This window comes from Lethenteron reissneri, chromosome 48, assembly GCF_015708825.2.
Source record: "Lethenteron reissneri isolate LAM-NWPU_2019-01 chromosome 48, ASM1570882v1, whole genome shotgun sequence".
In the NCBI taxonomy this organism is placed as follows: domain Eukaryota; kingdom Metazoa; phylum Chordata; class Hyperoartia; order Petromyzontiformes; family Petromyzontidae; genus Lethenteron; species Lethenteron reissneri.
This window is the reverse complement of record NC_083826.1, coordinates 1,081,270-1,107,611: the sequence shown is the minus strand read 5'-3', so window position 1 is coordinate 1,107,611 and position 26,342 is coordinate 1,081,270. Positions and strand designations below refer to the sequence as shown.

General features: G+C 47.6%; 1 protein-coding gene across 2 annotated transcripts; it reads left to right on the top strand.

Annotated features, from left to right (window-relative positions):
• Positions 1–299: 299 nt before the first annotated feature.
• Positions 300–25,841, top strand: RNF41 (ring finger protein 41). 2 transcript variants are annotated; one of them, XM_061571848.1, is made up of 7 exons: positions 300–764; positions 1,911–1,991; positions 3,457–3,575; positions 16,487–16,758; positions 17,161–17,296; positions 18,312–18,415; positions 19,719–25,840. In XM_061571848.1, the coding sequence occupies exons 3-7, from the start codon at positions 3,486–3,488 to the stop codon at positions 20,068–20,070; spliced, it is 954 nt and encodes a 317-aa protein (XP_061427832.1). In that variant the 5' UTR covers positions 300–764; positions 1,911–1,991; positions 3,457–3,485; the 3' UTR covers positions 20,071–25,840. The 2 variants fall into 2 exon arrangements, with proteins under 2 accessions (XP_061427832.1, XP_061427834.1); XM_061571850.1 differs by lacking the exon at positions 1,911–1,991 and having other exon boundaries at positions 19,719–25,841.
• The last annotated feature ends 501 nt before the right edge of the window (positions 25,842–26,342 follow it).

Below are 26,342 nucleotides of genomic sequence, written 5' to 3'. Positions count from 1 at the left end.
GGGAGAAGTCGTTGGGGCCCAGGCCCTCCGCCTTGAGAGGCGCCGTTACTGTGGGGAGCTGTCATTGGTGGGGTTCTAACCGATTCCAAGTGTCACGATTAAGGTACACATCCGATTCGCACGTCGATTCCCTCCCACCTCTTCCAAGCTACAATATGGAATCAATACCGGAATCGAAATCAACGGTTCGCACACCCCCCAAAGCACGATTCTACACACGAACGCGAGCTCAGGAGTCGATTCCGACTTACAACGAATCGCCGAATCGGTGCATCAAGAAGAACCAGTGACGTGTAGAGTTCACCGCGGACTCAATCAGCGCCGTGTGTGTCGCTGTGGCGGCGTGGGCTGAAGCCGCCCTCTGCCTCTCGCTCTCCCCGCCCGAGTGCTGCCGCAGAGCGCGAATGGCGACGTCGAGCCGAGGCCTCGGACGAGCTCCACGGCCCGCTTGAGTCACAGGCGTACAGCCACAGGCGACGAGAAACTCATCTCGCCGACGGGAGGCACCCTCTTCTGTGCGCTGGACGGATACGCTCAGCCGTACCGCGTTCTTGTTGTCGTTCAGTGGCGGGAGTGTAAACAATAAGCACATCGATGTTTACAGCGCCCGCACGCTGAAGAGCCGTGCGCACAGCGCGGCGGCGGCGGCTGTGGGCGCGGCACGAACAGCGTGCTGCCTGGAGAGGGACGAGCGGGCGGGGGGCGGGGGGAGGCGGTAAAGCAGCAAATGACCGCGGACTCCGGGATCGCGTTTCTCCCTCTCGGTAAGCGGGAGGGATGGGGGGGAGGGGGTGGAATAGGGCGGGGGGGGTAATGGGGGGATCGAGGGGGGGGTCAGGAGGGGGAGGGGGATGGTGGGGGGGGCGGGGGGGTAATGGGGGATCAGGGGGGGGGTCAGGAGGTAGGGGGGTCAGGAGTGGGGGACGGAGATTGGGGGGGGGGGGTATGGGGATCAGGGAGGGGAGTGGGGGAGTGGGGGGGGTAAAGGAGGGCGGGGTAGGGGGGGGGGTCAGGAGGTGGGGGGGGGAGGAGATTGGGGGGGGGGGTAATGGGGGATCAGGGGGAGGGGATTGGGGGGTAATGGGGGGGATCAGGAGGGGGGGAGGGATTTGGGGGATCAGGGGGGGGGTCGTTCAGGGGTTCAGGGTTGAGGCCCCCTGACGTTCCCATCCATCGCCCCGTGTTACTGTGACTGCCACTCGACACGATTGACAGCGACTTTGCCATCACCATGAGTCGTGCCGTCAACTTCGTCAACATCATCGTCACCGGTGGCATCTTCATGTGGAGCATCACCTGTGCCAACATAACACATCAGCAGTAACGTCTCCTGTACCATTGTTGTCATCAGCATTGGCTGTACCATCAACAACATCATCATCATCACCGTGATCATCATCAAAACCATCATCAACAGAAACAATCTCCTGTACCTGCAAGAGATACATGTGCAATGCCATTGTTGACATTTACAATATCATCATCAACGCCATCATAATCATCATCATTGCCATTGTCATCTCCATGGTTAGCATCAACACAAACATCATCGTCACCACCATCACAGCAACAGTCCCACCATCATCACGATAGCAACATGAACATCTCCCAACACCTCACATTGTTGATCAACAGCAACATCTCCCAACACCTCTGTTTACACAGCAGTACCTCACACCTGCCATGTTTACGTAACTTAGTTGCTAAATGTGCTCAGATCAGTCGAAAACATAATCTGCCCGAGCGAATTTCTAATTTAATGTTGATTATTTGGGCGGTGTTTTCTATTTTTCACGTGACACTTGCTTTTGCCCTAATTTATATTTGTTTTGCTTTCATCATTTTGCTAACTCGGGTCACTATTCCACTTGTGTGTCCTGTACGTTGAACTTCTTTCGCACCGTACGCAGCCACCCGTGCTAATCGGAGGTGCGGGGGAAGGGCAACCAACTAGAGACGCGGCAAGAGAGAGGCTGCTCCGGTCTCTTGAGGTCTCGGCTGGTGATACACAAACAACACGACACGTTTAGGCACCATTATTAACACCTCCACCATCACCTCCACCATCACCAACACCATCAATGTCACGAACGGCATTATCAGCAATATCAGTAGCATGAGCACCATCATGGGCAAACACCACCGCCATCAACTACACCATTACCACCATTATCATTATCAAGAACGGCCCCATCACTACCATCATGAACATCAGTACAGTACTAACACCACCATCATCATCACAATCACCACCACAATCACCACATCAGTATCACCCATCACCTGCACCTTTACGGCTGTGCTTTGCCATGATGTTATTGTTGCTTTACATCGTTTGAATTGATGACAGGAATGTACCAATGAAATCAGAGTTGATCAATGTGTTACTGTTTTACCCTATGATTGGTTTACCATGGTGAATCATTTATCGTCAACTTATTAATCTGTTATCTCTCACTTCCATCACTGAAGAAGTTGGTGAGAGCAGAGAGGGTCTGTAACATCATCACCTGCGGGAACACAACATCAACCTTTGCTTTTATGCCACCAATCTGAAGATCCCTGGTGGTGTGGAAGCTTCCCCATCTGGTGGCACAACACTGACATCACAAGTGCACTCTAATTAACCATCGTTAATTTAACTTTTTACTTTTACCAGGTAATGCCCACTGAGCGACTTAGCCACAAATGAAAGCTCAACAAAGTGGCTTATCTTCACGTGGAAATGTTTATATTCTTTGGTGATATCGCATTGGCAGTGGTGCTCAAGCGCAACATTCGTTATTGACAATTGTTTCGTTTTTTTTACTTAAATAGCTTAACACATATTTCTCCAGTCAACAAAATTGATAATTGAATGTGTTGATTAGGCCACGGAATGATTTTGGAAAAAATCTGTAATTAAGACCCTCCACCAACTAACAACAGCCACACAAATTGAAGAAAAATGTTCTCAACAAAATATAGCAATTAGATGTGCAAGGTTTCGCTTGCAACTGCGTCAAGCATAATCAGGACAAGAACTAGGAAATCTGGAATAAAATCTAGGAAGTTGGAATAACCGTGTCACCTGACCCAGCATCTTAAATATGTGTGATGGTTGTTCCTGTGAAGCCAATCAGATTAACTAAATATTAAACGTAATTTAATTGTTTCTCTCCTTCAAAACGTTGATTCCTTAGATGCGTTTAAGTCTGGTCTGAAGACTCGCTGTTTTTCCTGTGCATTCAAGCGACACCTCATTCCTTGCACTTTTGTCCCTTTGTACTTTTTTTCTTCTTCTATTCATGGTCTTGTTTTTACCATGACTGTAATTTTAGTTTGAAGCAAAGTTTTTGCGATGCATCTTGAGTCGCGGTGGCATTTTGACGCTTTCTAAGTTGAAATTGTATATACCTGCCGATCAAACAAGTAATGTGTCTGTGTTGCGCGTGTGTGTGTTTTGTCTGTCTGCAGCTGTGTCATTGCTAGGGCAGCTATGAGCCATGGGCTACGAGGTGACTCGGTTTGAAGGAGGAGTGGATGAGGAGCTCATCTGCCCCATCTGCAGTGGTGTCCTTGAAGAACCTCTGCAGGTAAATCGAGTTGGAGATGACCTTCGTAAACAGGTCAACAGGGAATGTGGTGGCCAGGTAGCTCGGAGGTGGAGAGCGTTGAGCTGGAACCGCTGAGATACCTGGGTTCCCATCAGTTCTTGTGATCAAACTGGATTCTCTACTTTTGTGAGTTAGCCGTCTCAGTCCATTTACCAATAACTACTTTACCAAAAATGTGTATGCAATAAATTTGTATTGTATTTCTTTCTCCGCTTAATTTAGGTATTTCTAGCCCTGGGAATTAAAGACGTTTTTTTGACTATCATGTGACGAACATCACTCTCTGTAGCAGAGCAGGCGAGAAATTGCTTCCTTCTACTAAGTGGATGAGAGACCACCTGAAAGGATGTCAGAAGTAGTTCTGTTGTATCCACTTCTATTGGCTGTTCTTTGACATAGCGTTCCGAAAGCATTCTCCGTCTCAATACATAATACTGATATCACTAACATTTGGGGCTATAGGCCGACATTTGCCAATAACATTAACCGGGTTAGTACCTGCTCCACGAGCATGTTTTGTGATAGGGATGAGTAGGTGGTGAGAATGTAGCAACAGTAGGGGAGGTTGTGTAATTTGGTAGTTATTTGGCATGAAGTTAGCAATTGACTCGTCAATTAACCCTTTCCCGTTCCGATGTACGTATGTGTACGTCATCAGTGTGTCTTCCGATTCTGTTCCACTGACGTGCGTTTACGTCATCGGAACGAAACTGGAAGAAAAAGTAAAATAAATAACTTTGTCGGTACCGTTCCTCCTACAAGGCCATTCGGGAGGGCGTGCGGCAGAGTTTGGCACCAGCTATCGTAGAGTGCGGTCGTGTATTTACGATTCTCTGCGGTGAGTACAATGTCTTTAAAAACAACGGCACTACATCACCTCTCTAAATAAAATTAACGCTGAACCGCTTGCAATTTGCAGACATCTCGGAATGGGAAAGAGTTAAAATACCCATATACTTTGGTTCTTTCGGTAAAGTCGCATAGATAGAAAAAATAAAGGCAATAAAAAACAAAAACCACGACGTTTCGATCGCGACACAAGCGGTCATCATCAGTAAAAGGGGGGTTAGCCTCTCAAGGCAAACTGTTTTTAAAGGTTTAGAGATGGGCGTAGCCCAAGTGTGTCAGCAGCATGGGCAGGGCAGCTGATGTTAATGTAGGAGAAAACAACTAAGCCGGCAGTGGGTCTCCACCAAATCATTGCACCTCGCTCCACACACCCACACTGCTGACAGGTGGAGGTTGACAAGAAAACACAAGTCAAGTCATGACCCAAAGTGGTTGATACTGACGCCTACCTGATTCCCACCACCATCCCAGAAGAATTCCCTCATCAAAACGCTACACCATAGAGCTCAATGTATCTCCGACCATGAACACCTGACCAGTGAACTCAAACACGTACACCAAGCTCTCAAGGCGAATGGATATTCTGACTACAGAATCTGCAAAGCCATCAGTTTTGTTTGGATCACATGATCATTCACATTATTTGTTTTTAACCTTGTTCATTATAAATCTTTATTTTTACCCAGGAAATGCTCAATGAGGGTTAAGACTTTTTTTCCTAGAGGGTCATGCTAAGTTTTAACAACAGGAGGAGACAATGTGGCTATGCGTTTCCACATAGAGTAATTTTGTGGCGATTTAAAACATTTGGTCAACCTGGACTGTGAAGCCGACACACAAGGCCGTAGTACTTTTGGAATAACGCCTTGGGATCTCCGACGTCTACAGTCAAGCCGGTATGGTTAACCACAATATTAACGAGGGCGGCCGAGCGGCTTGAACCACGGATCAGTCACGTTTCTTATGTTTCTTCACCTAATTTTAGGGGTTGAACAGGTGGGGCGGTGGACGTGGGGAGCAGGGCAGAGGGGATGAAGGTCGGGTCGCTCTCTGGGCTCAATGTCACCTTTTAATTTGACTTCAAAGCCACGTCTGAAACGTGTTTGAAAGCGAGAGGCGTTTGTTTCTTGGCTTGCATGTTCTTTGAAGGCAAGGTCTGCAATGTTCCAACCTCTGGCAGTGTGCTACTGCGCCAGATGGCTCACAGTGCCTGCGTCTTGCTCTTTTAATACATTTTGCTACGTTCTCCCGATTGCAATGCTACTATCTGCGTCGTGGCATGAGACACGCGCCCGTTCACAACTCTTTTATCAACCAGTATCGGAGAACAGCCCACGAAGATGCGGCAGCAGGGCTACGTCCAAATTCACCTCAATGGGCCTCGTTATTCCAACTCCGCAGCAGGCGTTTGCTGCATGCCAATCGGACAGAAATCCTCCACAATAATGGGCGCGAAATGCCTACGTCTTAAACAGAAAACTCCCAATTGTCGGAGCTCAAAGAGACTGAATTAATGTCGAAAACCCAGTTTTGTGTGTTCACTTACAAGTCCCCTTTGCAGTCCACTGCTGGATTAGGGCGTGTCCACACCACGTGGGGGTCTATCAGACCAGACTTCACCACGCATAATAAACGTTTTTGGGTTAGATCGCGTTTATTATTAATGATATTGGTTGCGAAAGCCTACGTGTTAAACATACTTCACCACGCTGGCCAGTGTGGGCTTGTGAAGGCAGGGAGCAAATATGTGGGAGTATGGTAACAGTACAACAATTAATGTTTGCTGCACGGCACTCTGCTGACAACAGTAGCCTATAACACCTGTTATGCATGGCAGTCACCAATTAAGCATTATCCAGGCTTAACCTTCTTTATCCTCCAGGGTGCAAATGATAAAATTGTCTCATTGGGTAGAGCCACAGAGCAACATCGTTCCCTACTGGGAAACTACTGCTGACTGTAATCATCTGTGAAACAATAGTGCCTTTGTGATAGCCTCACTCTTTAAGAATGGCGGAAATGCCAGATGTACTGAGGATAATGATCTGGCGAGATGGTGCGCATTCCGGGCGATTTGTGAATTGGATGGGCTAATAATCATATGTTGGTTTCCATCGTGTCATTCGTGCAAATATCGTGAAATGCTGGAGAGTTTGTAATGAGCACAGATTTCGCATCGGGGCGAGGGAGGTCACAGACATGGGGGAAGGCAGCCAGAAGTGATGTCAGCAGTTGCCAGGGCTTTGTGGTCCTTTATTTGAATGTTTGGCCAACAGTTTTAATGGGTTTGTGTGCATGTGGGAGCAAATCAGAATACAGGGAGAAAGCCCCGGCGTGCGAGGGGGATAACACACGATCCCTGTACGGACGGAAACGAGTCCACTTGCTGTACTGCCATCACACCCTGGCAAGCCAGGAGGTGGCAACGTCAGCTCTCGCGGGTAGAGAGGGAGTTTCGTGAATGTGGGCACTGCACATGCTGTGTCGCGATATTGCGCGGATCGCTACGAACCCATCAACCTAAGTTATTCCACTTGGAGCCAACATCAGTTACAAATATATGAACCAGTCCTGGACCACCCATAGGTCAACTCAGCCTTAAATGAGTATCTGGTGCAGTATGTAAACGTCAGCACTGGGGCGTGGTGCTGGCCACCCATCCCCTCGAGCGCCACCACCAATTAGCATGGTTGGCTACGTACAGTGCGAAAGAAGTTCAACATACATAATACAGGTGTTTTGGGTTAGATCGCGTAAATATATAAATGTGTCGTTAAACCTGCCACCACCCGACACAGCCATTAGTAAGGTTTATCTTCTTGTTTCTTTCGGTAAAGTCACGTAGAAGGGAAGTAATAAAATAATAAAAATAAAACATAATAAAAACAATTCTCACGACGTTTCGGCTACAACGCAAGCAGCCGTCTTCAGGTGAAGAATGAGACACTACCAAACTAGGAGCTTATATATAAGCTGCATTGGGGGTTGAAGAGCGCCTTAACAAAAAGAATGTGCATGTGAAGAGGGATTTAGCATATTCATGGAAAATGCGTAGGCGTTGGGCGGGGGGGTGTCAAAGTCATATTATGCCCATGCATTATGCAGGATCAGCAGCAACCAAGGGGGGTGCAGGGATTAGCAGTAACAAAGGAAAGGAATGTTAATGATATGTAGCTGCAGTTACTCAACAACCACGTAGAAAACTAAAGTATAAACTACATAAAAACTAAAGTATAAACTGCATCGCACCATCAGTATACTTACTATACTCTATAATAAGCTGAGTTACTAACAGCAAGTAATACATTACAATTTTACCTCGTAAAAATTCTATAATATGCTTCCATCTAAACCTTATTCTCTTACATCACACGAGCATATACCGTACTATATACTGCCATAGATAAACCCAACATTAAATTATATACTGTATTGCTGTAAACCAACCTATATCTTATACATTTAATATCACACTATGTATTATTCTACACACCCTAATGTGTATCGAAATGGTTTATTACGTCCTTCCAATGATTGCTGAGCCAGAATCCATCTTCTCGGTTAAAGTTGTCTCTGTGTTTGTATATGTGGATCGCCTCATGAACGAATCTCTCATGATAGCCAGATGGCTTGCAGAGAACCTCTGTCTTGGAGAAGTCAATATCATGTGAGCCCACTGAGTTGTAACAGTGATCTGCCACGGCTGAGGTGTTAGTCCTACCGTGTTTCAGGTCAGCTTTATGTTCACGGATGCGGTCCGAGACATGTCGTTTGGTTTCCCCAATGTAACTGCTACCACAGAGGCAACTTAGTTTGTAGACGCCAGGGTACTGTATGTCTGGAACCACATCTTTTACAGACGGTACCAGATCACGGATTTTATGTACTGTGTTGAATCGGACCTGGATCTTGTGTTTAATCAGGATTTTGGAGATCTTTTTTGTGACCCCAGCAATGTAGGGTAAGGTGATGGTCTTGAAAGGCTCCTCAACAGGATCCTTCTTGATGGTTGGAGTGATGGCTTTGCGGATTGTATAGTCGGAGTAACCATTTGCCTTAAGAGCTTGGCGTACGTGTTTGAGTTCACTGGAAATGTGTTCATGGTCGGAGATGCATTGGGCTCTATGATATAGAGTCTTGATGAGGGAATTCTTCTGAGATGGATGGTGGTGGGAATCCGGTTTTAGATAAGCATCCGTGTGGGTGGCTTTCCTGTAGACAGAGTGGCTCATTGAACCATCAGGTCTCCTTTTGATTAGGACATCCAAAAAGGGTAGCTTGCCATCATTTTCGACTTCCATGGTGAATCTGATGGCTGGGTGTATGGAATTGATGTGGTCGAGAAATTGGTCTAGAGCAGGCCGGCCATGTGGCCAGATGACAAAAGTGTCGTCTACGTACCTCTTCCATAAGGTCGGGCGTAGAGTGGCAGTCTGGATGGCGTCCGTCTCAAATTTCTCCATGAAGATGTTGGCTACAACCGGAGATAGGGGGGAGCCCATTGGGGTGCCCTCAATTTGCTTGTAGAAGGTTCCATTCCAGGTGAAGTATGTATTGGTTAAGCAGTGTCTCACCAGGGGGGGTACCCCAGCATTCAGTCCTTGATGAACCAAGTCTTCAATGATTGCGATGGTGTCAGGCACAGGTACCTTGGTGAACAAGGAAACCACATCAAAACTGACAAGCAGGTCGTCTGGGGACAGGGCAATCCCCTTGATTGTCGATACCAGGTCAGTAGAGTTTAGTACTGCAGAGGTGGTTTTTCCAGTGAAAGGCCGTAGGATTTCGGACAAAAAACGAGCCAGTTTGTAAGTGGGGGAGTTGATAGTAGAGACAATGGGACGAAGAGGTGTATCTTCTTTATGTATCTTTGGCAAGCCGTACAATCTTGGTGGTCTGGCTGCAGAAGGTTTCAACGAGAACTGTTTGGTCTGATCAATTAATGCGGTTGAAGCAGAAATGATGTTGTTGGTTTTGGAGACGAGGCTGTTGGTGGGGTCTCTTTTTATTTTTGTATAGCTGCCATCGTTTAGTAGTTCTTGAATTTTGTTGTTGTATTCTATTTTGTCCATGATGACAGTGGCATTGCCTTTGTCGGCTGAGAGGATGACAATGTCATCCCTCTTTTTTAATTGAGCTAATTCAAAACGCTCCTCTTTGCTGATGTTGCTAGCTGGCATCTTAGCGTTTTTGAGGGTTACAGAGATTTCGGATCTTGCTACGTCTGCAGCGATGTGACTCAAGCCCTTGAGAGCTACATCTACTCGAGCAATTATATCATTAACTGGTATGTGTCTAGGTGTGACTGCAAAGTTTAGTCCTTTAGCTAAAACGGATTTCAAACCTTCAGAAATAGGACTGTTACTGCGATTAATTACGACTTTGTTAATATCTAGCTTTTCAATGTGTGGGTCCGGTTTCTTGTTTGAGAGGCGATTGAATTTGGAAATCAAGTTGTCCTTACATTTAGTCGACATAGCGGCAGCTGAAGAGGCAGTCATTTTTTCCACATGTTCCCAATCCGATGTGGACATTGTTACACTCAAAGATAAGTGTGATTTGTAGAGTGTCTTGTCTAACTGATCTAGTTCGGTGCGCGTAAGTCTGATTTTCTCTGAGATAAGAGCTAAGCTAGTTCTAGACAGAATTCGTTTCGCATTAGAAGAAGTTACAGCAGCAGATGTTAGTGTAAATGCGTTTGGTATTACCTTAGAGTCGCGGCATCTCTTCAGAAAGGTGAGAGACTCGATTAGCTGAGCCTTCTTATCCCGGAGCTTGTTGAAGGATCTCAAAGTTATGTGGAAACCCTCCCCGTAGAGGCGGTTAAATTTCGATTTAAAGCTTTCGTGACTGCAGCTATACAAAAATAAAAAGAGACCCCACCAACAGCCTCGTCTCCAAAACCAACAACATCATTTCTGCTTCAACCGCATTAATTGATCAGACCAAACAGTTCTCGTTGAAACCTTCTGCAGCCAGACCACCAAGATTGTACGGCTTGCCAAAGATACATAAAGAAGATACACCTCTTCGTCCCATTGTCTCTACTATCAACTCCCCCACTTACAAACGGGCTCGTTTTTTGTCCGAAATCCTACGGCCTTTCACTGGAAAAACCACCTCTGCAGTACTAAACTCTACTGACCTGGTATCGACAATCAAGGGGATTGCCCTGTCCCCAGACGACCTGCTTGTCAGTTTTGATGTGGTTTCCTTGTTCACCAAGGTACCTGTGCCTGACACCATCGCAATCATTGAAGACTTGGTTCATCAAGGACTGAATGCTGGGGTACCCCCCCTGGTGAGACACTGCTTAACCAATACATACTTCACCTGGAATGGAACCTTCTACAAGCAAATTGAGGGCACCCCAATGGGCTCCCCCCTATCTCCGGTTGTAGCCAACATCTTCATGGAGAAATTTGAGACGGACGCCATCCAGACTGCCACTCTACGCCCGACCTTATGGAAGAGGTACGTAGACGACACTTTTGTCATCTGGCCACATGGCCGGCCTGCTCTAGACCAATTTCTCGACCACATCAATTCCATACACCCAGCCATCAGATTCACCATGGAAGTCGAAAATGATGGCAAGCTACCCTTTTTGGATGTCCTAATCAAAAGGAGACCTGATGGTTCAATGAGCCACTCTGTCTACAGGAAAGCCACCCACACGGATGCTTATCTAAAACCGGATTCCCACCACCATCCATCTCAGAAGAATTCCCTCATCAAGACTCTATATCATAGAGCCCAATGCATCTCCGACCATGAACACATTTCCAGTGAACTCAAACACGTACGCCAAGCTCTTAAGGCAAATGGTTACTCCGACTATACAATCCGCAAAGCCATCACTCCAACCATCAAGAAGGATCCTGTTGAGGAGCCTTTCAAGACCATCACCTTACCCTACATTGCTGGGGTCACAAAAAAGATCTCCAAAATCCTGATTAAACACAAGATCCAGGTCCGATTCAACACAGTACATAAAATCCGTGATCTGGTACCGTCTGTAAAAGATGTGGTTCCAGACATACAGTACCCTGGCGTCTACAAACTAAGTTGCCTCTGTGGTAGCAGTTACATTGGGGAAACCAAACGACATGTCTCGGACCGCATCCGTGAACATAAAGCTGACCTGAAACACGGTAGGACTAACACCTCAGCCGTGGCAGATCACTGTTACAACTCAGTGGGCTCACATGATATTGACTTCTCCAAGACAGAGGTTCTCTGCAAGCCATCTGGCTATCATGAGAGATTCGTTCATGAGGCGATCCACATATACAAACACAGAGACAACTTTAACCGAGAAGATGGATTCTGGCTCAGCAATCATTGGAAGGACGTAATAAACCATTTCGATACACATTAGGGTGTGTAGAATAATACATAGTGTGATATTAAATGTATAAGATATAGGTTGGTTTACAGCAATACAGTATATAATTTAATGTTGGGTTTATCTATGGCAGTATATAGTACGGTATATGCTCGTGTGATGTAAGAGAATAAGGTTTAGATGGAAGCATATTATAGAATTTTTACGAGGTAAAATTGTAATGTATTACTTGCTGTTAGTAACTCAGCTTATTATAGAGTATAGTAAGTATACTGATGGTGCGATGCAGTTTATACTTTAGTTTTTATGTAGTTTATACTTTAGTTTTCTACGTGGTTGTTGAGTAACTGCAGCTACATATCATTAACATTCCTTTCCTTTGTTACTGCTAATCCCTGCACCCCCCTTGGTTGCTGCTGATCCTGCATAATGCATGGGCATAATATGACTTTGACACCCCCCCGCCCAACGCCTACGCATTTTCCATGAATATGCTAAATCCCTCTTCACATGCACATTCTTTTTGTTAAGGCGCTCTTCAACCCCCAATGCAGCTTATATATAAGCTCCTAGTTTGGTAGTGTCTCATTCTTCACCTGAAGACGGCTGCTTGCGTTGTAGCCGAAACGTCGTGAGAATTGTTTTTATTATGTTTTATTTTTATTATTTTATTACTTCCCTTCTACGTGACTTTACCGAAAGAAACAAGAAGATGAATCCCTGCAGTCACGAAAGCTTTAAATCGAAATTTAACCGCCTCTACGGGGAGGGTTTCCACATAACTTTGAGATCCTTCAACAAGCTCCGGGATAAGAAGGCTCAGCTAATCGAGTCTCTCACCTTTCTGAAGAGATGCCGCGACTCTAAGGTAATACCAAACGCATTTACACTAACATCTGCTGCTGTAACTTCTTCTAATGCGAAACGAATTCTGTCTAGAACTAGCTTAGCTCTTATCTCAGAGAAAATCAGACTTACGCGCACCGAACTAGATCAGTTAGACAAGACACTCTACAAATCACACTTATCTTTGAGTGTAACAATGTCCACATCGGATTGGGAACATGTGGAAAAAATGACTGCCTCTTCAGCTGCCGCTATGTCGACTAAATGTAAGGACAACTTGATTTCCAAATTCAATCGCCTCTCAAACAAGAAACCGGACCCACACATTGAAAAGCTAGATATTAACAAAGTCGTAATTAATCGCAGTAACAGTCCTATTTCTGAAGGTTTGAAATCCGTTTTAGCTAAAGGACTAAACTTTGCAGTCACACCTAGACACATACCAGTTAATGATATAATTGCTCGAGTAGATGTAGCTCTCAAGGGCTTGAGTCACATCGCTGCAGACGTAGCAAGATCCGAAATCTCTGTAACCCTCAAAAACGCTAAGATGCCAGCTAGCAACATCAGCAAAGAGGAGCGTTTTGAATTAGCTCAATTAAAAAAGAGGGATAACATTGTCATCCTCTCAGCCGACAAAGGCAATGCCACTGTCATCATGGACAAAATAGAATACAACAACAAAATTCAAGAACTACTAAACGATGGCAGCTATACAAAAATAAAAAGAGACCCCACCAACAGCCTCGTCTCCAAAACCAACAACATCATTTCTGCTTCAACCGCATTAATTGATCAGACCAAACAGTTCTCGTTGAAACCTTCTGCAGCCAGACCACCAAGATTGTACGGCTTGCCAAAGATACATAAAGAAGATACACCTCTTCGTCCCATTGTCTCTACTATCAACTCCCCCACTTACAAACTGGCTCGTTTTTTGTCCGAAATCCTACGGCCTTTCACTGGAAAAACCACCTCTGCAGTACTAAACTCTACTGACCTGGTATCGACAATCAAGGGGATTGCCCTGTCCCCAGACGACCTGCTTGTCAGTTTTGATGTGGTTTCCTTGTTCACCAAGGTACCTGTGCCTGACACCATCGCAATCATTGAAGACTTGGTTCATCAAGGACTGAATGCTGGGGTACCCCCCCTGGTGAGACACTGCTTAACCAATACATACTTCACCTGGAATGGAACCTTCTACAAGCAAATTGAGGGCACCCCAATGGGCTCCCCCCTATCTCCGGTTGTAGCCAACATCTTCATGGAGAAATTTGAGACGGACGCCATCCAGACTGCCACTCTACGCCCGACCTTATGGAAGAGGTACGTAGACGACACTTTTGTCATCTGGCCACATGGCCGGCCTGCTCTAGACCAATTTCTCGACCACATCAATTCCATACACCCAGCCATCAGATTCACCATGGAAGTCGAAAATGATGGCAAGCTACCCTTTTTGGATGTCCTAATCAAAAGGAGACCTGATGGTTCAATGAGCCACTCTGTCTACAGGAAAGCCACCCACACGGATGCTTATCTAAAACCGGATTCCCACCACCATCCATCTCAGAAGAATTCCCTCATCAAGACTCTATATCATAGAGCCCAATGCATCTCCGACCATGAACACATTTCCAGTGAACTCAAACACGTACGCCAAGCTCTTAAGGCAAATGGTTACTCCGACTATACAATCCGCAAAGCCATCACTCCAACCATCAAGAAGGATCCTGTTGAGGAGCCTTTCAAGACCATCACCTTACCCTACATTGCTGGGGTCACAAAAAAGATCTCCAAAATCCTGATTAAACACAAGATCCAGGTCCGATTCAACACAGTACATAAAATCCGTGATCTGGTACCGTCTGTAAAAGATGTGGTTCCAGACATACAGTACCCTGGCGTCTACAAACTAAGTTGCCTCTGTGGTAGCAGTTACATTGGGGAAACCAAACGACATGTCTCGGACCGCATCCGTGAACATAAAGCTGACCTGAAACACGGTAGGACTAACACCTCAGCCGTGGCAGATCACTGTTACAACTCAGTGGGCTCACATGATATTGACTTCTCCAAGACAGAGGTTCTCTGCAAGCCATCTGGCTATCATGAGAGATTCGTTCATGAGGCGATCCACATATACAAACACAGAGACAACTTTAACCGAGAAGATGGATTCTGGCTCAGCAATCATTGGAAGGACGTAATAAACCATTTCGATACACATTAGGGTGTGTAGAATAATACATAGTGTGATATTAAATGTATAAGATATAGGTTGGTTTACAGCAATACAGTATATAATTTATTGTTGGGTTTATCTATGGCAGTATATAGTACGGTATATGCTCGTGTGATGTAAGAGAATAAGGTTTAGATGGAAGCATATTATAGAATTTTTACGAGGTAAAATTGTAATGTATTACTTGCTGTTAGTAACTCAGCTTATTATAGAGTATAGTAAGTATACTGATGGTGCGATGCAGTTTATACTTTAGTTTTTATGTAGTTTATACTTTAGTTTTCTACGTGGTTGTTGAGTAACTGCAGCTACATATCATTAACATTCCTTTCCTTTGTTACTGCTAATCCCTGCACCCCCCTTGGTTGCTGCTGATCCTGCATAATGCATGGGCATAATATGACTTTGACACCCCCCCGCCCAACGCCTACGCATTTTCCATGAATATGCTAAATCCCTCTTCACATGCACATTCTTTTTGTTAAGGCGCTCTTCAACCCCCAATGCAGCTTATATATAAGCTCCTAGTTTGGTAGTGTCTCATTCTTCACCTGAAGACGGCTGCTTGCGTTGTAGCCGAAACGTCGTGAGAATTGTTTTTATTATGTTTTATTTTTATTATTTTATTACTTCCCTTCTACGTGACTTTACCGAAAGAAACAAGAAGATGAATCCCTGCAGTCACGAAAGCTTTAAATCGAAATTTAGTAAGGTTTGTCACGTAAACAGAACGTGCCAATTTGTTACTAGTGCAGCACTAACCGGTGTGTTGGAGAGCCAAGCCACATCATTTACAATCTGAGTATGACGTTTCGCCATTAATTACAACTAGCTTCACAAGGCGACAGAGGGGTAGATGTGATGACAACACTTATGCTCTCTTCTTGCACGAAGTGGGGGAGGGGTTGAATAAATCAACATACATTATGCATTCCCATTTTGCGAGCCCATTGATCTAAGTACTTCCTGTCGATTGTGTGTAGTAAAATAGCTGTACCAACGGTGTGCTGCACTAGTAATGAATTGGCATGTTCAGTGACGAACCTTACTAACTGGCTGTATCGGGTGTGGTGGGTTTAACGACACATTTATATACTTACGCAATCTAACCCATAAAAAACCTATATTATGGATGATATTGGTCGCGAAAACCTAAGTGTTATACGTTAACAGCACTTCTCCCAAAAGTCTGTTAAGGCTATAGCGGGGATCTTTGTAGGATGGTGACATGGCCCAGTGATAGTGTGTTGCTGCTTGTTGCAGAGGTTCGAATTCGGTAGGCCACCCTGGTTATAACTGCAGATATATTTACCATAAAATATGCACCAACCACTTCACAGTGGACATTAACGACCTCGTGATATGAATTGAAAAACTAGACCATGGCCCAAATTTGTCAAATCTTACAAATTACTTCCAAATTGTTCGATTGCGATTGGACATAGTAACATCACCCCGGCTGTGGAACAACTGCAAACTATGTAGAAACACAGTTCCATCGTGGCAGCCTTGCGCTGTAAGAATTGCACAGATACCAAATGTACAAAATTAATGATAAATTATTATTATTTGTGTGTTGTGTGCGTGTGACTTGCCCAGGCCCCGCAGTGCGAACATGCGTTCTGCAGCGCCTGCATCCACCAGTGGCTCTTGCGGCAGCAGACGTGCCCCGTGGACCGCAGCGTGGTGACGCCGGCGCACCTGAAGCCCGTGCCGCGCATCATGCGCAACATGCTGTCCAAGCTGACGATCCGCTGCGAGAACGCGCCGTCGGGCTGCACCGCCATGCTGCGCCTGGACCTGCTGGCGTCGCACCTCGCTGACTGCGAGCACAACCCCAAGCGGCCCGTGCCGTGCGAGCAGGGGTGCGGGTAAGCAGTCTGCTGCAACAGGGTGTGGGTAAGCAGTCTGCTGCAACAGGGTGTGAGTAAGCAGTCTGCTGCAACAGGGTGCGGGTAAGCAGTCTGCTGCAGCAGGGTGTGGGTAAGCAGTCTGCTGCAGCAGGGTGCGGGTAAGCAGTCTGCTGCAGCAGGGTGTGGGTAAGCAGTCTGCTGCAGCAGGGTGTGGGTAAGCAGTCTGCTGCAGCAGGGTGTGGGTAAGCAGTCTGCTGCAACAGGGTGTCGGTAACCAGTCCGCTGCAGCAGCAGCGCCCTCGATGACCCTGCCGCTCACTCCGTAAGGGTAATGGGTTCCCTCCGGGTTCCCCGGTGTCCTCCTATAGCTGCATGCACGCGTTGGCGTTCCCTGCTGACGTCCACGATTTGCGTCCCCAGGCTGATCGTGCCCAAGGACGAGATGGGTGGCCATGTGTGCGTGCGAGACCTCCGGGCCCTCGTGCTCACTCAGCAGCACAAGCTGAGCGACCTGGAGAAGATGGCGGCCGAGCACCGGCACCAGCTCGCCGAGCAGGTTGAGGGCACGCGCACAAAGACAAAGATCCCCCCCGTAGCCCACCCGGACTTTTGGGGCAGGTGCCGTTAGCGAGCGTCGATGAACGCTGACGCGGCGCACGAGGGTGTGGGTGGCAAGCACTACGCCTGGCCACCTTTGTCTCCCCAGTGTTTTCACACGCCGCACTGGGTATTCGTTTAAGGCCGAGTCGACGTAGCGGAAGCCCGGGACCGGTTTCATACATTCGTCACCGATGGTGGCTGTGAGCGGGAATTGAACTCGGGCGGCTGGGTTCGTAGCGCAGTGTGCGAACCACTGCCCCACCATGGGAACACGCTCAGTTCACGCACTCATTGGCAGGCGCTCACTCGCACGCACTCAAGCACACGAGACACGTGAGATAAGTCATGTCCACACACATGCATGCACAGCCAGGCAGACACACACATGCAGGCAGCACGCACACACAGGCAGGTAGTCACGCACGCATATAAACACGCATGCGCACGCAGACGTACGCACACGTATAGGCGTTCACGCACGTACTCGTACACATGCTCGGGCTAACACACACACACACACAGACTGTTGGGGCAAGTCTTGTTAACGAGCACCTATGAAAGCCGGCACAGCACACGAGGAAGTGGGTGGCCAGCACCACTTCCGACCGCGTTTGTCTCCTCAGTGGTGATGTTTACACACCTCACCTCGTACTCATTTGAGGCTGACTCGACCTAGGGGAGCCCCAGGACTGGTTAAGATAATCGTCGCTGGTGTTAGCCGTGAGCGGGAATCGAACTCGGTTCACCAGGTTCAAAGTGCAGCGCGCTAACCGCTACACCGCCGCTCCCCACACGGACAGACAGACAGGGACACGCAATCACTCGCGTGCAGGCAGGCAGTCGCTCCCACAGACACATTCTCACTAGCTGTCCAGCTAAGCCACCTAATGGTTTGTGAGACTACGAATTCTCTCAGTGTAACACTTTTACGTGTGTGATCTAGATGTGAGTTTGTGTGCCGTTGATTGCAGAAGCGGGAGATCCAGCTGCTGAAGGAGTACATGCGGGCCCTGAGGAACTCCACCGCAGTCCCACGCAGCATTGAGCCGCCCTCTGAGCAGAACGAAGTGTTGGGGTGAGAAATCGGTGACCCTGCCTCGAACCATAGCCCGAGCATAACCCTAACCTGACTCTCACCATAGCCTGAACCTAATGCTCACCATAGCCTGAAGTTAACTCTAACCATAGGCCTATCCTAATCTTACCCAACCGTAGCCCTAACCTAACTCTAAACGATGACCCCAGCCTACCTCTATCTCTAGCCCTAACATAACGCTGAACCTCGCCCGAACACTAACCTAACCATTACTATAGCACAAGCCTAACCCTAACTTAACTCTAACCGCAGTATATTAAATATAAATGTTTAATAGAGCTTACAATGTATGAATATTGCGCACTCGTGATAACGTAGTTTATAAGAGTTCATTCTAGATTTGAAGTTTTTGTGACTGCAAGGATTCATACTCTTTGGTTCTTTTGGTAAAGTCACGTAGGTGAAAATAAAAATGAAAATAAGAATAAAAAATGTAAATAACTAAATTAAATCACGACGTTTTGGAAGCAACACAAGCTTCCGTCATCAGGTGGGACAACCACAGCAAGAAACAAAATTGGCCCACTACAGTCATTTTGTTTCTTGCTGATGACGGAAGCTTGTGTTGCTTCCAAAACGTCGTGATTTAATGTATTTATTTCTATTTTTTATTCATATTTTTCTAAGAGTTGCGTGTTTGTAAATGTACTTCCTAGTCCCAACCTAACCCCTAACCTAAACCTAGCCCAAAACTAAGTTTAACCCTCACCTATCCATGAACTGTCGTATCGCTGTGTGTTTGTGCTGTATATGGCTGGCTGCTTGTCCCCTTGCTGCTGGGGGTCTTGTTCTCTGCTGGAGGGTGTCTATGCCGGCTGCCTGCCCAGTGTCTCCAGTCTTCCCGGCCGTCTGCGCTTACTGTTTGGTGTTTTGATGCCTCCGTCTGCTGAGTATCCGTCCGTGCTCGCCGCTGGGGATTTGTCCTCTGTTGCTGGGTGACTGCTCAGGCTGGAGGTCTTGTTCTCCACTACTGGGTGGTTCCCTTTGTTCCTGGGTGTCCTCTGGTCACTGCAGGTTGTGGTTCCCGGTCTTGCTGGGCATCTGCGGTCACTGCTCGGTGCTTGTGCCTTGTTGAAAGGCTTCTGTGCTGTGTTGCCGAGTGGTGCCCCGGGCTGCTCGCTGCTGGATGTCCTCTGTGTTTGCCGAATGCCCGCAACTCGCTGCCGTGTGTTTTGATCCCTCTATCGTTGGGCGTCGTCACTCACCGCCGTGTGTCCCGCTTCTCGCCTCCCGTCCCGTCCGTCCGGCCCGTCCGGGCTGCCCGCCGGGGCCGCCGCCGCAGGTGGGTGAGCGCGCTGCAGCCGGCGCGCGTCACTCGCTGGGGCGGCATGATCTCGACGCCGGACGCGGTGCTGCAGGCCGTCATCAAGCGCTCGCTGCTCGAGAGCGGCTGCCCGCTCGCCGTCGTCACGGGCCTCATCGAGAACTCCCACGAGCGCAAGTGGCCGCCGGGGCTGAGCACGCTGGAGACGCGGCAGATGAACCGCCGTTACTACGAGAACTACGTGACCAAGCGCGTGCCGGGCAAGCAGGCCGTGGTGGCGATGGCGTTGGAGAACCAGCACATGGGAGACGACATGATCGTGGAGCCGGGCCTCGTCATGATCTTCGCGCACGGGGTGGAAGACGTATAACGCGTGCCGTGCGTCGGGCAGAGAGGGCCGGGCGCTTGCGCGCTCACTTTTCCGGCCGTTCAGCGGACATCTGCCACCGGGGGGCGTCCCCCTGATGCTTGGACGAATCCTCGAGGTACTTTTTTATATGCAGTTGCTGGGCACAGGCCCAAAGGCACCATAAGATCCAACGGCCAGCAACAAATTGTCACTATCAAAATTGTAATAGATGAGGGTTTACGGGTTTCTTGGATTGAGTAAGTGATCGTGAAAAGAGGCGATAGGAGGAAATTCTAAACTGAAGCAGTGGGGGTGGGGGGTGGTAGGGGGGGAGCAGGAAGAGAGTTGCAGTGACCTGCAGTGCGGTGGTTGACCGCAGAGTGGATGAGAAGAAGCGGTCAGTCTGGCAGACCCGATTCCTCAACAGGGGTGGAGGAATCAATGTCCGAATCACTGCGATGGAGGCACGGTATAAATACTGATGATTTATGAGGAAGGATTGAGCCGTTATCTCTGGAGTCTAACTTCAAATAATAATAAAAAATATTTAGAAAAACAAAAATTTCCCCACCATTTTCTAATCGTGCCATCGGCATTGTGAGGCGAGACAAACAGATTCCCTTGGGGGTTCTTCTGCCGGCGAAGGGGTCTCGCGTCACTCCGACTCGGAGAGCGCCCCCCTCCCCGAAGGTGACGTCGCAGAGCCACGGCACTGGGCTCGGCTGTTCAACTCACCACACTTCAGGATCCAAGTTAATCACAAGCGGCTGCAACCTGGGATTGAACCTGGGTCAATCCCATTGCTGCCGGCTCAGTGCTCCGACACGGATGTTATCCCTCTGAGCCACTTGGACACTTCCAGCCTTGAGACACTTCTCAAGAATGTGTGGAGCCTCACACCTGCGCTGGTCCAATGACTTACTTCTTGCAGCTCTGGGACAGGAGTTTGAGGGGTTTTTTTTCTAGAAGCAACGTCAACGGTTTGAAGTAAAATGTCAAAGGAAAGGGAAAACCGATACCCAGCAAACTACACTACCGGCCGTCGCGAGGTCAGGGAGCGACCCTCGGTGTGACGCGTCTCACCTGGTGACATGAAGGTCACACAAAAACTCAACAAAATATTCCGAATGCTGAAATAAAGTTATATTTTCACAGAAGCTTTGGTTTTAGTAAATGCAATGTGAAATATGCTACATGACATGTGGTGGAGAGGGAGAAGGTTTGCTTATAGATGAGTACTTTGGGGAAATATTTTTAAAATTGTTTTAACTTTTCCTAATTTGTATAATTATTTCCCATGTGTCAGTGTCAAATAATTTGACTTCTGTAACCCACAGATTTCTGTCTTTGTCCTGTAACTTCCAACGCGAACGGATCTCTTGTTGCTTCAGATTATCGTGGCAAGTGCTGCGAGTGTAAGCGAAACGCGTCGTGATCAATGTGCTTGAGTGGTGAGAGTGATGAAAATTTAAATGCAGAACACTTGAGAGCGTCAGGATAAAAGCCCCAATTTGACTCCAGAGTTTCCACGTTTCGTGCTGGCGCCCACCAGCGTTGAGTTTTTACTTTGTTTTGTTAAACTGGGCGAGTACTCTTGAGTGGCAGCGTTGCCTTTGCATCTCAGCCTAATGAAACTGCACAACCCCAGCAGGGATGCACTTGTCAGAGTAGGGACAGGATTACCGAGTCAAGATTTTTCTACGTAGCTGATTGCGATAAGTGTATCATTTACCCACGAAGCTTTCGAAATACTGGCCATTCTTTCCAACCTGTTTCAGTCGGAAATATAATCATCATCATCCAATAATCATCACTGATGTTTGTTTCTGATTGACAGCGTCGTCGTGATCACCATTGCTCTCATCACAGTTCCACAATTCTCGATCATCCAAAAGTGTCTTTGATGTTACTCCAATTTACCCCTCCCTCCCAAAATGCCCCTGTCTTTTCATTCCACATTTCCCTCGACCTGCCCGCGTATCTCCCACCCCCATATGCCGGTCCTGGTCACCTCTCTTCATTCTCGTGTCTGGAACACTTCAGTCTGAACTTTTTGCAGCCGCGTGATTTTGGTACAAACACATCTCTCGTGCCGCTTATTGGGTGCATGGTGGCGCTTAAAGTAACACACCAAAGTCTGCTCAATAGGTCATTTTACAAAGTGGCTCATCATTGCACTTAAGTATGCAGTGAACTATTAAAGAAATGTCAGTCCCCTTATTGTTTTGCTATTGTGATGCAGTGTTCATGCAGACGGCGGTGAGCGTTGTATCGTTTGTGCTTGTGCACCACTGCCAACACGGTCCCTTCGCTCGGTGCTTGACTACATTGGCCCGTCGCAGAACGCAACAAAACACTAAAGTTATATGTATAACTTAGGAAGGAGTCTGCTGAAGGGAGAACAGTAGTACAAACTGTGAGCATGTGATGATTCAAATCGGTTCTTACGCTCGCGAATATCTGCATCAAACACTGCACTTGAGAATGTTTTCACGACGTCTGTAGCATACGGACACGACACGACTGTCACGTTCTTGCCACCCGCTATTTATTAATATATTTATTATTGTTGTTGTCATCATCGTCGTCCTCATCCATTATTCACTTTCCATCCCAGTGCAGAAACGGTACAAACGAGGCAGTTAAGAGAAAAACACAACAACGACGACGAGGAGGAGGAGGAGGTGTAGACAACGGAGCGACGTCAGCCGAAGCGCCACACAGTCGACGGGGGAAGTCGTGCTGAGCACGTGCTCAGCAGGCGGAGTGTCAGTAGCCGTCAGGAGTAGTCGCCGCTGGTGGTGTTGGCGCTCTCGTGTGCATCGCACGAGTTGCAAAAAGCAAAGACGATTCAACACTTTAGACGTAAATGCACTCGTGGCTGGAGTACGACGATTCTCAACTCGGTGAGCCACTTCCCTCCTCGTGTGGTCACTCGTCAACACCAGAGATGTACAAAGAGCGCGCGTTTCATACACACGAACTCAATGTAGCGATAGTTTTTGTTGCATATTGAGGATTGGGAATAAAGCTTGGCAAGAAAGTGCCGCGTAGAATTTGGGAGAGGGAGGTGGTGGCGGATGGGACGCGAGTTGTAGGAGGAGGGGACACCCCCGGGGCGCACGTGGGAGCAGTGGCGAGCCCCAAGGTGCGCGACGGAGCGAGGCGCAAGACCTCGAGCCGTGCGATGTCTCCGTGTGTGTGTTGATGCGACTGGAGGAGTGGTCCTTCGGAAGTCGGGTGGTGACCATTGGGCAACTGTTGGCAGTGCAGTGACTTGCAGCGGAGCAAAGCAATAGCGACGCCTTTACGGGTTGTGCAGTTCGATTGGGTGACGGAGAGAGTTGAACAACGCTGACCAACTTGAATCGAGAGGTGATGCCGCGCATCATATCTCGACGGAAGGTGCAATTGTAACCCAGCTGCACCTGCAACTATTAGAACTTGGGCTTTTCTCCTGATAGTCCTTAGGGTTTTATGTGTTTTGTATGTACGATATACACACACGCGCGCATATGAACTATTCTGTGGAGCCGAATGAATGATCGATGTCTGAGGAATGCTCCTTGTCCATACACAATTGTTCCGTGTCCATGCACAATGTCCAAATACAAGCGGTGATCAGAAGGCCTCTGTCCTGATGTTAAGAAGGATTCGCATTTCGAAGCGGAAGATACACTTTCATCTTTTGCATTCTGTTTGAAATAATCACTCTTGTTGTGTGTTCATCAGAAAACGAGACATCTGAGCTGAGAGCAGGCCTATGTTCACAATGAAGCCATGCTGCCACAGGAAATCCATACTTACGATGGAATCCTTGGAATAATCTTCCACATTTGTGTTCCATGGTTAAGAGGTGGTGTCCAGGATTTAAATGCGGGAGGGAAACTTGTTAAGATCCGTGTTTGGGCACCCAACACCATTTACAATTTGTGAACGCCAATTAAATTCGTAATCTCCTGAAATTCCTCTGCATAATTTGATCGTAAGGAATATTTCCAAGTCTGTCTGCCCTTGCGTGTGTGTCACAAGCATTATCAACCGACAGTTTTGTGGTAAACAATGTCTCTGGTTGCCCAGAATCTTGGCCATCAACTAGAAGTGAGCCAGAGTACGGGCATGGTCAGTTGCTGCAGGGAAATCCAGGACCTGTTTGTGACAGGTTCGTGGCAGTATATGATAGGGTGGCTCTCCTTATCTTGAATGGAGAATCGAAGGCTAGAGATTTCACTGGAAACCATGGATTCCCCCCAACTTTTCAGGGATTTGCCTCTTCTGGCCTCTTATGGCAAAGTGATAGCCTCTGCACCAAAACGGACACCTTTATACAAGGGATCATGTTTGCAATAACCACAACACTTGCAGTCGAAATGCAAACAAAAAGAGACAACTCTGATAATATGCACTGTCCTTGAAATTGATTGGTCCACTCAATTACCCCGAGCTCTCAATACTCTGATAGTGCGCTGTTTTTGAGTTGTGCGCCTTTGGCGTCATCTGGTCCAACACCATGTGAGACTAGGCTCTAAGAAAATCCGTCTCGGGTGTGGACCAATTAATTTCAAGGACAGTGCATATCATTATCAGAGTTGTCTCTTTTTGTTTGCATTTTGGCTGCTTTTGTTGTGGTTATTGCAAACATGATCCCTTGTATAAAGGTGTCAGTTTTGGTGCCAGATAAAAGGGTAAACCCCTATTACTATGATAACCTCTGTTTGGTGAGATGCAGTGAAAGCCATTCCGACTTCATGACGCACAAGCTTCACTGCAGGCTGTGCAGGTTCTTCTCAAGCCCCCACCAGCTTGATACACAAAGCTGCGTGGGGATTAAAGCCTTGGAATATTGTTGGACCAAGCGCATTGCACGTCAAGGGAAAGGTGTAAACAACCGTTTCGTTAAGGTCACTTTGTTTTCCCTGTCAATCGGAATCAGAATATGTATTTATACTGGAGGAATCCGATGAGTTATAAAGCTCTTTTACACATGTCCAGTCGGGGCGCGTCAGAACGTTACAACAACAAACAGTGCAAAAACACGATAAGGGTGCAAAGCATTGGAAAGGAAAATAAATCACTTAAAAATATACAACTAAAACTAAGCTGTTTTTTTTATCTTACCAGGTAAAGCCCACTGAGCTGTTAGATTATTGTTCAAAAGCGGCCTGGCCACAAATGATAGCTCAACGATGTGGCTTATCATGTGGACATTTATAGCAGCAAAATAATCTAAATAATCTAACTTCTGTATCACCCCTTGTATGCGTGACTGAAAAACAAATCGCTCCAAACAGTTGAACACTTGCTCCTGGTTCACAGACCGCTGCTGGTTCACAGACTACTGCTGGTTCACAGACTACTGCTGGTTCACAGACTACTGCTGGTTCACAGACTACTGCTGGTTCACAGACTACTGCTGGTTCACAGACCGACTGCTGGTTCACAGACTACTGCTGGTTCACAGACTACTGCTGGTTCCCAGACTTCGCTATCAGTAGGCAAGTTGAGTCCACAGTGGTAAAGGTAATAATCATCTCTCTACCGGTTGCTGGTTGTCAGCTACGTACCAATGAAGCTATTTACGTCGCCTGTTCATTTCGCTCTACACTCTTGACGTTGCTCATCATTTACGTTTGTTTACTGCGAGTTGGCTGGCAATTGGGAGAGGCTGCCCTGCTGCTGCTGGAGCAAAGGTGTAATGTAGAGAGATCCGATGCCGAAATGATTAAAGGTATCCTGAGAGTCCTGCGGATTGGTCGACTATACTTCACCACCCGGGTCGGTGCGGGTTTGTGAAGGGGGCTCTTTAGACGCCCCACCGTCTCGCGTCTCACCCAGTGCCTGGTTGGTGTGTGGGTGTGCCTGGTTGGTGTGTGGGTGTGCCTGGTTGGTGTGTGGGTGTGCCTGGTTGGTGAGTGGGTGTGCCTGGTTGGTGTGTGGGTGTCCCTGGTTGGTGTGTGGGTGTCCCTGGTTGGTGTGTGGGTGTGCCTGGTTGGTGTGTGGGTGTCCCTGGTTGGTGAGTGGGTGTGCCTGGTTGGTGTGTGGGTGTCCCTGGTTGGTGTGTGGGTGTGCCTGGTTGGTGTGTGGGTGTGCCTGGTTGGTGTGTGGGTGTCCCTGGTTGGTGTGTGGGTGTGCCTGGTTGGTGTGTGGGTGTGCCTGGTTGGTGTGTGGGTGTCCCTGGTTGGTGAGTGGGTGTGCCTGGTTGGTGTGTGGGTGTCCCTGGTTGGTGTGTGGGTGTGCCTGGTTGGTGTGTGGGTGTCCCTGGTTGGTGTGTGGGTGTGCCTGGTTGATGTGTG

Excerpts from the sequence above, each read along its gene's own strand:
- RNF41 (XM_061571850.1), top strand. The coding sequence starts at position 3,486 with ATGGGCTACGAGGTGACTCGGTTTGAAGGAGGAGTGGATGAGGAGCTC. Across the intron at positions 17,297-18,311 it reads GGCACCAGCTCGCCGAGCAG|AAGCGGGAGATCCAGCTGCT; the intron begins GTTGAGGGCACG and ends CGTTGATTGCAG. Across the intron at positions 18,416-19,718 it reads GAGCAGAACGAAGTGTTGGG|GTGGGTGAGCGCGCTGCAGC; the intron begins GTGAGAAATCGG and ends CCGCCGCCGCAG.